We start from the raw sequence: 10,833 nt of genomic DNA, 5'->3' as shown, positions 1-10,833 counted from the left end.
AGTGCGGTGAGCGTCACCCGGCCAGAGCCAACCTCCGCGTCGCTGCGTGTGCAGCTGAAGAGGCCGCTGCCCGCGCACGGGCAGGGGAGCGAGTACCACCTGAGCTTGGCGGAGCCGTGGCGCTGCTCCATCGCCAAGGCTCACCTCGGGCGCGCAAGTGCTGCGGCCCGCAACGAGCAGCGGCGGCGGCTGGCAGAGCTGTTGCTGGCGGACTAGGTCTCGATGGGGTGGTAGCGACTAGCGTGTGATCGCGCTCCTGATGTATGTGTGATATGTATCCCCCATGCACACTGTGCGCTGAGGTTATCAGGAGCCGGCACCTCATCTCAGCCATCTCAATGGCGGTGATGTGATGCCGCGGTTATAAGCAATACGCTCCGCATCACATGTTCACATCGCAGAAGTTGCCAGAAGACTCACACGAGAGACACGACGGGCGGGACACCGGATCCGGAACGGGCAAAAACGGGCAAAAACGGGGTGATTTCGGTCATCCGTCAAAATATCTGAAGATCTGGCCGGGGGATTCTCCCCAAACCTTGCTCAGCTGATCCAGCACGGGCCGTAGGCCAGCCCTGGGCAAAGAAACCAGTACCTCAACCGGCTTCCCTGAGCGTCACAGCTCGGTGATCGCGCCGGCCGGACACAACTGTGACGTCCGTTCCGGGCATTTGAACGCGACCTTCGGGGGCAAAGACATGGGCTCTGTGGCTCAGACTGGACTCCTCTTGGTCCCTTCTGATGCCCTAGGCCACACCTGGGCCTTACCTGGGGTCCTAGGGGCCGGGCAGGGTTTGCCCGAAGATAAATAAATTGCCCGGGAGGCCCACGGACAGCGACCCAAGTCGAGACGGACAGCGACTGTCCTACCACGATGACCTCCTCCAACCAAAGTGACAGCGTCGGCAGCACGCTGGGCAGCCTCGGTGCGATGACCGCGTGCACGCTTGGCGCCGGGATCGCAGGCGGAGTCCTCTACATGGCAGTGCAGCGCATGAACCGCGCGAGGGCGGCCAGCCGCCGCCTCTCTGAACTCATCGCCGCCGCCACGTCGGCGGGCGAGGCTCGCATCGTCATCACCGGCGCCACGAGCGGCGTTGGGGAGGAGCTGACGCGAGCCTTCTCGCAGCACTCCTCCGTCTCGCTCCTCCTCGGCTGCCGGAACGCTGAGCGTGGGCAGCGGGTGGTGGAGGGCATCACTCGGCGGGGTGGGCAGGCCAGGCTCGCGCCGCTTGACTGCCTGGACCTCGGGTCGGTGAAGCGGTTCGCGGGCGAGGCGAGCGCGTTTCTCGACGGAGGCGCCGACGGCTTGAGGCTGCTGCTCAATAACGCCGGCGTGATGCGGGCGCCCGAGGATGCGTCGGCCGACGGCTGTGACGCCACGTGGGCGACAAACTTCCTCGCTCCGGCCGTGATCGCAGAGACGGTCGCCGCAAACACGCGGCTGCGCGAGGTGGTTGTTGCGCATCCACGCCTCGCCCTCCACTGCGGGCCCGCTCTCGCCTCACGTCTCTTATATCAGCCTCCTCTCTCGCCACACGCCTCGATCTCTCTCAGCCTCCTCTATCCGCCTACTAGGGTTAAGAATCCACACCTCAAGCGAGACGTTGACCACACCTCTCGCTACGCGTCTCTTTCAACCTCTCTCGGCCCGGCAGGTGCGCGTGGTCAACGTGTCGTCCCGGCTCGAGGCGCGCTCGCGCCTCGACGCCGACATGCTCGCCGCCGCCGCCGCCGCGGACCCGGCCGCCCGCAAGTCGAGCTACGCCGACAGCAAGCGCGCGCTGATGCTGTGGGTCGCTCTCCGCGCCGGGCCACTCTCCGAGCGCGGCACGCGGCTCGCCGCCACCACGCCGGGCATGGTCGACACGCAGCTGGGCCGCCACTCCGTCCGGCCCCAGCTCTGGCCGCTCACCAAGCCGCTTCGCTGGCTGCTGCTCCGCTCGCCCGCGGAGGGGGCGGTCGCCGCCTGCGCCGCGGGGCTGCAGCCGCCAGAGGGCGGTGGGCCCGGAGGAGAGGGCGAGGCCGGCTGGTACATGGACGGGGAGCGGACGCTGGAGCACCTGCCCACGCAGCGCGCGCTGAGCGAGCGGCCGCTGGCAGAGGCGGTGTGCGCTTGGGTGGGGCGTGTCTGCGGCGAGAAGTGAGAGCGCCGGCTCGAGCGCTCTGACCCTCGACGGCTCGACGGCTCGCGACGGGACGCGCCACCGGGCACCAGGGATTCGGTCCTGGCCGTTCCTCTTGGGTGTCGTACGGTATTTCGTGCATCGTGGACGCGAGAGGACGTGTTTTGCACGGTGTTTTGCGACGAGGATCGAGCGGTGGCAGGTGGCGGGAGCCCTGTGGGAGTCTGTGTCAGTGTCTGTCCGCCGCGGTACCGCCGCGCGGACACAGGCGCGGACTCCCCGCGCGATGATGTGTTTTTTTGTATACCGTCAGGAAAGTGGCCCCTCCGATATGTAGCGGACATCCGCGCTACATATCGCCTCGGCCGATACGTATCGCTGGAGGGTGCTATGTAGCGCCCCGTGATATAGCGCCCGGCGGTGATACCATATCGGCGCCGCTACGGCTTTACCATAACGCCTGGTGTGCTACATACCGGTCAGTGCTACCCATATCGCTGCCGGGTGATACACATCGGCGGCGCTATATACCGGAGTTGCGTGGTACATATCACCCCAGCCGGCTATATAGCGCCTCAGATCGCCACATAACGCTCGCGCTACATACCGGTCTCACTGGTGATATGTAGCACTCGCGCTACTTATGGGTCCGTATACGTTAAATGCGTGCGCTACACTAGCGGGACACCTTTTGCCGGACCGCTCTGGCTGCCCCTCGTCTGCTGCCCCAGCTTTTTCAGTTCGCTCGCGCGAGCTGAGACTCTGGCATTGTACAAGCCGTTGGCCAGCAGAGCAGTTGCGAGGGCAATCATCGGCCATCGAACGTTGGTTACGACAGCGCTGCCCACGTAGCCGTAGGACGTGCAGACGGGTATCTGCTGCGGCGCGGCTGCGGCGCACAGGAGCGCGGCTACGAAGGAGAGGCCCGCCCTTCCCGCCTTGTGGTCAAGAAACTCTGCACGGGAGCGGATGGACGAGAGACCGCAGGCGGCGAGGAAGAGGACGACACCGGTGAGGGAGAGAAGGAGAAAGGTGGTGCTTTCGAGCAACGTGTTGGTTTCTGCGGCGATGCTGTGTCCAGCCGCTGCCGCGAGTGAGACTCCAACGATGAGGTCAAACACTCGAGCTGCCCGCTTCGACTTGGTACTCCGCTGCTGCTCCAGAGCGATTCCCCCGGCCAGCGCCGCGTCCTGGCCGACGGCGGCTGCGACTGCAATCGGCGGAGATGCGGCTCCCTCCTTCATGGGTGCAGCTTTGGGCCGTGACGGGCGCTCCTTTCCACCGAAGCTACGGGGGGATCTACGGGTCCCCCGAGCGGCGGGAAAATGGGGATTTTCTTTTTCGTGGAAAATTCTTTTTCGTCTATTCTCGATTGATGTGTGTACACGATTCTCTAACATGCATGGCATGTGCCACGTGAATTTCTCGCGAATTTTCGAGTGCTCGAGCTCGTATACTACGTACACGTGCGAAAGTGCTCGACGACTTTCTCGGCTACGGTTCCGACTCCGTCTTCGTAGTTGACAAGCTGCCGAGCCCAAGTCACTGTGAGTGCTAGATTTCTTGTCGGCTCCTAAAAATCTCTCTCTCTCTCTACACGACTCCGACGACCGACGTGCGCGCATGCACGTACCACGTTCCACGTTGCACGTAAATGCCGTGTGGCTGTTGGCGATATGATAAATTTCGACAAGCTCGACTAAGGAATAGCATGCCGGCATCCGAGAGTGAGTGCGGCCGAAGCGACTGCGAAAAAGCGACAGGTAACGCAGGACCCGTCGCTTGATCGTTGATGTTGATGAGCATGCGATGCATTCAAACATCCACCACAAAGATCAAGGATGTCGGTGCGACGAGAAATCACCACAGGATCCCAGGCGTGCGCACATCCTTCAGCAGTGGTAGCATGGTGTCCTCCACCCATTTCTTGAAGTCCGGCGTCTTGTCGTCCATCATCGCCTTGATCTTATCCCTCATCTTAGCGTCGATTGCAGACCCCTCGTTGAAGATGGAGTCGGAGAACTGGACGATGTAGCGGAAGTCCGCGATGGTGGGGCTGTCCGTGCCAGCGAGGAAGGGCTTGCCGTGCTTCTTCAGCTGCGCCTCTCCCCATTCGGCTAGCTCTGTGTACATCGCCACGAGATTCGCCGTGGCCTCGCCGTCTGAGTCCGCGAGCGAGTCGACTTTCGCCGTTGTTCTAGCGACGAGGTAGAGGGTCATCGGGGTGAAACCGGCGTGCTTCCACACCTGCTCCACCTTCTCCATACAGACGTCAATCTCCCACGCCGTCGCCGGATCAGTCGAGTAGAAGCCGTGCTTCATGCCGAGCATCCGCAAGATTGCGTTGCTCTCATAGTATAGTGTGCCATCCTCGACATAGACGGGCAGGCCTCCTCCGGTACCCTTCAGTTTTGTTGGATTGCTGTTAAAATCGCCCTTCGCCTTGCGGCTCGCGTACTCCTCACTCTTAGCACCAAACAAGTCGTCCTCAAAGTCCACGTTCGCGAGCTTGAGCACGAAGCGAATCGGCTCCCCTCTTCCGCCGATGTCGCCAAAGTACGTCAGTCTGGGCTTTGTCATGTCGGAGAGGAAGCGCGCCGTGCGTCTGAAAGGAAATCCGACTGTCCGCCTCGGCAGAACGCGGAGCATGCACTGGTAGATTTCCGCCGACGATCGTACGTCCGGGGGGGGCGGGTCTAATCATTCGAGTTCATGCCAAAAGGGGATGGAATTCTTATTCCCCCCTGACAGATTCTTCTCTCACATAAACGCACAACCCCGGGCCCGAAATTGCACAGAGACAATCACGCAACCCGTTCTTCTCTCACAACAACAAACCTAAAACAGACAGTGATGCATATATACATGTAGCTCTCTTGCGAACATTCCCGAAGGAGGACTGCTGACAGGGTTTGCGATGAGGAGCGACTCCGAAGGGTTTCTCGGGGTTAGGCACTTTCTTTTCGGTACGACAAGAAAAGCTAAATAAATAAATAATAAAAGGGACACGCCCAACGTGCAACGAGGGAGGGGTGGGTGGGAGAAAGAAGAACAGGCCCCCCCCACCTTGAGCACTTGAGCACTGGATAGGGTCGATTCCGCATGGTACGGGACCCCTCGATCGTCGTCTCGCCCTCCCTCACTGGTGTGTTCATTGGGGGGGGTCATAATGTTTGTCCCCACCTGCACGAGCAGGGACCAGGGTCTTGGAAGGACGATCAGGGACACAGGGGAACGGGAGCGGGGAGCGCATCGCGACACGGAGGGGGGCTGGGCAGGGTTCACCCACACGACAGGGTCCCAGGGATTCCCCTCTCATATACAGGACAGGTTGCACCCGGCGGCACGGGGGCAGGCGCGGGCCTCCGTCTGGTTGCGCTCTCCTAGTTCTCCTGCTACTGACAAAAGGGTCAGCGACAGGTCGCAGCACGGTGGACTCCCTATTCCACTGGCGATCTCTCTCGACTAGCGACCTTCCTCCGGCTTCTCGCTGGCAGTCTCTCACTACCACGGGCACACTGACAGAGGCTGCCGATGCAGGGGCGGTGGCAGGATAGGAGTCTCCCACTCTGTGGGCTTCGCTAGAGGTGCGGCCTGTGCGCGTGTCCTCGCCCTTGCGGTCGTGAGGGGGGCGGGGAAGGGGATGTGTGCATGTGTGTGTGTGCATGTGTGTGTGTGCATGTGTGTGTGTGTGTGTGTGTGTGTGTGTGTGTGTGTGTGTGCATGTGTGTGTGTGTGTGTGTGTGTGTGTGTGTGTGTGTGTGTGTGTGTGTGTGTGTGTGTGTGTGTGTGTGTGTGTGTGTGTGTGTGTCGGTGGTGCGATGGTGGTGCGTGCGTGCGTGTGCGGGCGCTGTGCGAGCCGCCCTGAACGACCACAATGACGAGTGCGCCCGAGCACCTACAAGTAACAAGAAAAAGAAGGAGGGAATTGGCATCCCACGCTAGGGCTGGACAGAATCACTGCCTTTGCTGCCACTCATGAAATCGTTGGGTCGCTTCAGTTCACAAAGTCCCCCCGTGGGCCGACCCTCCGATTTTATGAGAAGAGAACAAAGGGAGTGGGACAGAATCTGCCCGGGCCGACCCTCACAGCTCACAGCTCACCTACGAGAAGAAAGAAAGAAAGAAAACAGACAACCCAAGGGAGGGATGGGACGACGGCATGACGGCTTCACGGCAAGACTGCCCCCCTAGATGTTAGGGCCTGAGAGTAGATTTAGGGGAGTCTTCCAAAGCCACACAGAAGCCCCGTGGGGGGTCCCCTGACCACACAGGCAACACTGAATGCCCACGAGAGCTACCCTAAGACATCTGGAGCCGTGCGTCACTTTGAGTGTGGGCCGCGGCCGGGGCCCCCTGGCCTGTCAGTGCTGGCTGCGGCTCCGCGGGCCGCGCCGCTAGAAACCCGCCGCGACACCGTCACACCGTCGCTGCATCGTCTCATCCAAGCCAGACAGTAGAGGCCCACTAGGAGCCAGAAGAGACACCTCAAGTCACTTACGCGGGAAGTTGGCGCGTGGACCGCCGGGCGGGCGCTGCGCTGCTGGTGCTGCTGGCGCTGGCGCTGGTGCGGGCGATTGCTCGCGGCGGTGGCGCCGATCGCCGCGCCCTAGGCCGCGCCGCGGCGCAGTCGGTGGCGCCTCCTCCTCCTCCTCCCCCTCCCCCTCCCCCTCCCCCTCCTCCTCCCCCTCCTCCTCCTCCTCCTCGCCCTAGGCTAGCGGCCTAGGCGTGCCCGCGGGGGCTCTGCAAACAGCCAAACGGCTCCGCGCGGTCGGACCGTCTTTTTTTCAGACTGAACTATTCTGGGCACCAAGGATATGTGCTGCTAGATCTCACTGAGCTGAGCTCATATCTGCCCTTGCGGGCCTTGGTACCCTGTTTTGAGTTCGGGAATGCCTCCGGTACCCTGTTTCCGTGTACGGAGGGCCGCGTCCGGACGATCATGGTGCCCCCCCGGGACCCCCCGTGCGGGGACCTTCCCATGTCGAGGCCGGCCCGAGCGGCCACCGGAACGGACGCCGGAGCGGCCGCAGGGGCTGGTGCCATCGCGCCGCGCCGCTGGCGGGCCGCTGCCATAGAGCTCTCGTGGGCGTGCTATGCGCGCTGCTATTGGGGGTGGACCAATACTGAGCGAACAAAAATTGACCCCGTTCGGTTACGACGGCAGCCCTCTTCACTTAGTGTGAGCCTCGTGCGACGTGCGACTCGGTCCGTAACGCGTAAGCCGAGGCGCGAGGGCACCCGCGCGCCACGTGGGTAGGCTCCGCTTGCCATCTGGGGGCGATGCGGGCGGGCGCCAGAGCCCACCCTAAATCGTATGGTACCCTACTTCGAAGGGGAGGGCGTGAATCCGAGGGGGGTGGAGGAGGCGCTCAATTGCTGGGAGGAGGGTGCGTACGAAGCGGAGACGCTGGAGACGCTCGCCGAGTTCGGCGATTGAGCGCCTCCCTCTCTCTCCGGCTGCGCGCCTGACCGGTGCGGCCTCCGAGTCGGCGTCTAGCGCGCGCGATAAGGTTTTTGCTCGCCTTCCCTGGGACCCCGTGTTGCATGTCACTGTCATCACTGTGCGATTTCGGGGCCCGGGGTTGTGCGTTTACGTGAATCCGAGGAAGCCACCCGTGAGCGGCTCCAAATCTTTTTCTCGTGCTGCACCCCACCAAGCTCTCCGGCGATCGGCACAAGATCGAGACGTCGGCGCGATATATGCAAACGTTGACCGTGGCAGTGATCGGCGTCGTCATCGTCGTGGTCGCTGGCCGCCGGAGGTTGACGCGTAGACGCGCTGCGTCTCCACGCTTGGTGCGTAAGGCCGCCTTTCTCGCCCGTGCCGGGTCTAGCTACGGCTACGCGGCTTCAGCAGCCGGCCACATTGATAGCTGGCGGAGCCGTGAGCTGCCCGTGCTTGTTCGGCCTGCCGAGGCGCAGCGATGCGCGGATGGCGAGCAGGGCATCGTCTACCTCGACCACGCCGGCGCGGCGCTCCCACTCGCCTCGCAGCTCAGAGCCGTAGCAGAGGACTGCACGACACGACCTCTCGGCAACCCGCATTCGGCGGGTCCGGCGGCGGGCGCGGCCAGCGCCGAGCTCGACCGCGCCAGATCCCTCGTGCTCGCCCACTTCTGCGGCTCGCATGCGCCGGACTGGGAGGTGATTTGGACGGCGGGCGCGACGGCGTCGCTGAGGCTGGTGGCAGAGCACTTCCAGTTCTGCGGCCGCTCGGCACTGCTGATGCCGTCCGCGTGCCACACCTCCGTGCTCGGGATGCGAGGGCCCGCCAGCGGCCGGGGAGCAACGTGCCGCTGCGCAGACCGGCCAGGCGACCTGCTGCGGCTGGCGGCACAGGCGACAGAGGCAGCCGAGGCAGAGGCGGCAGAGGCAGAGGTGGAGCCGGCGGCAGGGTCGGAGGCAGCGGCGGGGGCGGGAGCGGAGGCGGAGGCGCGGGCTGTGCATCATCTCGCGGTGCTTCCGGTTGAGTGCAACCTGACCGGAGACGTCTCCGACATTCGGGCGGCTTCGGCGGGGCTCGCGCAGCTTGGGACCGGTCACGGCGGTGTGTGGTGTGTGGACGCCTGCTGGACGCCGCAGCAGCAGCTAGCCCCGACCCGCGGCCCCGACCCTCGCCCCAGGCACGTGGTGGCTCATGCTGGACGCCGCAAAGGCGGCGGCGACGGGTCCGCTCCACCTGCACGCCAGCGGAGCGGCCCTTTGCGCCGTCTCCTTTTACAAGCTGTTCGGCTCTCCGACGGGGCTGGGCACGCCTCCCGCCCGCTTCTCGCTCCCTCGTGTCCGAACCACCCTCTCTCCCTCTTCTGCCTCCCTCCCCTCCCTCCCTCCCCTCCCCCACTCCCTCCGCCTGCTCCCGCCTAGGCGCGCTGCTCGTGCGGCGCGACGCGCTGCGCCTCCTGCGGAAGGACAGCCGGCACGGCTACTTTGGCGGAGGCTCGGTGGCGGCGGCGTTGCCGCACCCGCTCTCCTCGCCGCCAGCTGCGCCGCCGCACGCCCCTCGCGACGACCAGAACGGCTGCGGTGGAGGCGGCAGCGACGCCGGCGGCAGCGACGCCGGCGGCAGCGACGGCAGCGACGGCGGTGGAGCTGGAGTTTGCAGCGGTAGCGGCAGTGGGCGGGGAGGCGGCGGCGGCGAGACTGGTCCTGCAACCTTCTTCAACCCTCCCAAGCACGCCGCCGTCGACGCCTTAGCCGACGGGACAGCGCACTACTTGGGCGTCGCGGCGCTGGCGCGAGGGTTCGAGGTGCTCGAGGCGGTCGGCGGGCCGGCCGCCATAGCGGCGCACACTCGCGCACTCGCGGCCGAGCTCCGGTCCCGCCTCCGCTCCCTTCGGCACGCCGACGGGCGGCGCGCGGTCGTGCTCTACGGTGCGTGGGCGGGCGGCGAGGGAGGCGCCGGCGAGGGAGGGGCCGGCGAGGGAGGAGCCGAGGGCGCCGTTCGCACTTCGCTCGGCGGACCAACAGTCGCCTTCAACGTCGTGCGGCACGACGGCAGTGTCGTCGGGTACGCCGAGGTCGGCAAGCTCGCGGCGCTACACCGGCCGCCGATCCAGCTGCGCACGGGCTGCTGCTGCAACCCGGGCGGGTGCCAGGCCTTGCTCGGCCTGAGCGAGGCGGGCCGTGCTCGCCGCGCCGCCGGCACATCTCGGCACAATCTCGGCACAATCTCGGCGCATCTCCTCTCAGGCGGACGTGCTCGACGCGGTGCGCGCGGGGAAACAGTGCGGCGACGAGCGGGACGTCTTGGGCGGCCGGCCGACCGGCGTGGTGCGCGCCTCGCTCGGCAAGGACTCGAGCTGGGAGGACGTGGACGCCTTGCTCTCCTTCCTGCACGAGACGTTTGTGCTCGTGCCGGCGGAGCGCACGTCCTCCGCCGACGCCGCCGACGCCGAGGCGGACCCGCGTCCGGCCGCACCTTGCCGCGTGCTCGAGCTGTTCGTGCACCCTCTCAAGTCGTGCGGTGGCATGCGCGTGCGGCGGTGGCCCCTCGACCCGCTCTCGGGTCCGCCTCCCCTGCCACCCGCCGAACTCGCCGGTGAAGCGCCCCTCACTGTCCCCCCTCTCCAACTGCAGGGCGGTTGCTCTATGACCGAGAGTGGGGCCTTGCCGGTCCATCCGGCGCCCCTCTCTCTCTGCGCCGGCGGCCGAGCCGCTCACCGCGCGCCGCACCGACTCCTGCTCCCGCACGCAGGCACGCTCCTCCGCTCGACGGCCCACCCTCGCCTCGCCCTGCTCCGGCCGGAGCTCGACCTCGCCGCCGGGCTGCTCACCGTCTCTGCGCCGGGCCTCGCCACACTCACGCTCTCGCTGCCGCTGGAAGAGAAGCAGGCGAGGCGAGGGTGGGCCGTGGAGCGGAGGAGCGTGCCTGCGTGCGGGAGCAGGAGTCGGTGCGGTGCGCGATGAGAGGCTCTCCCGAGGGGCACCGCAGCGCGCCCGCTCCCCCTCGAGCTCCCCCGAGGAGTCGCTGACGCTGTGCGGCGAGGAGTGCTACGGCGCGGCGGTCGGAGGGCCAGAGGCGGCGCTGTGGTTCGAGCGCGCAGAGGGCGTGCCGTGCCGGCTCGTGCGCTGCTCGCGCGCGCGCGGCCCGCCGCTGGCAGGGGGCGGTGCCGCCTCGATTGGCTTTGCCAACGAGGCGCCGCTGCTGCTCGTGTCGCAAGAGTCCGTCGAGACGCTCAGTAGCGCGTTGCGGTGAGCGGCCCCC

The 10,833-nt window shown here is 65.5% G+C and overlaps 4 protein-coding genes across 4 annotated transcripts in view; 2 read left to right on the top strand and 2 right to left on the bottom strand.

Annotated features, from left to right (window-relative positions):
- Window positions 1-874: 874 nt before the first annotated feature.
- On the top strand, window positions 875-2,147 carry EMIHUDRAFT_232880 (hypothetical protein; the record flags this gene model as incomplete). Its single annotated transcript, XM_005782890.1, has 2 exons — window positions 875-1,453; window positions 1,779-2,147. 2 exons carry the CDS (start codon window positions 875-877, stop codon window positions 2,145-2,147), a joined length of 948 nt encoding a protein of 315 aa, XP_005782947.1.
- A 650-nt stretch (window positions 2,148-2,797) lies between these two features.
- Window positions 2,798-3,370, bottom strand: EMIHUDRAFT_232879 (hypothetical protein; the record flags this gene model as incomplete). Its single annotated transcript, XM_005782889.1, has 1 exon — window positions 2,798-3,370. The coding sequence occupies one exon, from the start codon at window positions 3,368-3,370 to the stop codon at window positions 2,798-2,800; it is 573 nt and encodes a 190-aa protein (XP_005782946.1).
- A 616-nt stretch (window positions 3,371-3,986) lies between these two features.
- Window positions 3,987-4,706, bottom strand: EMIHUDRAFT_232878 (hypothetical protein; the record flags this gene model as incomplete). The annotated part of the gene is made up of 1 exon (XM_005782888.1): window positions 3,987-4,706. One exon carries the CDS (start codon window positions 4,704-4,706, stop codon window positions 3,987-3,989), a length of 720 nt encoding a protein of 239 aa, XP_005782945.1.
- A 2,737-nt stretch (window positions 4,707-7,443) lies between these two features.
- The window catches only part of EMIHUDRAFT_456573 (hypothetical protein), a gene marked incomplete at its 5' end in the record, with an annotated part of 4,608 nt that continues 1,218 nt past the window's right edge, over window positions 7,444-10,833 (top strand). Inside the window, 13 exons of the mRNA XM_005782887.1 lie at window positions 7,444-7,553; window positions 7,627-7,690; window positions 7,788-7,891; window positions 7,964-8,378; window positions 8,601-8,676; window positions 8,753-8,908; window positions 8,994-9,070; window positions 9,302-9,646; window positions 9,819-10,134; window positions 10,206-10,241; window positions 10,324-10,493; window positions 10,591-10,692; window positions 10,765-10,820. Coding sequence (XP_005782944.1) covers window positions 7,444-7,553; window positions 7,627-7,690; window positions 7,788-7,891; window positions 7,964-8,378; window positions 8,601-8,676; window positions 8,753-8,908; window positions 8,994-9,070; window positions 9,302-9,646; window positions 9,819-10,134; window positions 10,206-10,241; window positions 10,324-10,493; window positions 10,591-10,692; window positions 10,765-10,820 — 2,027 coding nt within the window. The remainder of the gene's footprint in view (window positions 7,554-7,626; window positions 7,691-7,787; window positions 7,892-7,963; window positions 8,379-8,600; window positions 8,677-8,752; window positions 8,909-8,993; window positions 9,071-9,301; window positions 9,647-9,818; window positions 10,135-10,205; window positions 10,242-10,323; window positions 10,494-10,590; window positions 10,693-10,764; window positions 10,821-10,833) is intronic.

The sequence above is a fragment of the Emiliania huxleyi genome (genome assembly GCF_000372725.1).
Source record: "Emiliania huxleyi CCMP1516 chromosome Unknown EMIHUscaffold_185, whole genome shotgun sequence".
NCBI lineage: Eukaryota > Haptophyta > Isochrysidales > Noelaerhabdaceae > Emiliania > Emiliania huxleyi.
This window is presented reverse-complemented; position numbering and strand designations above follow the sequence as displayed.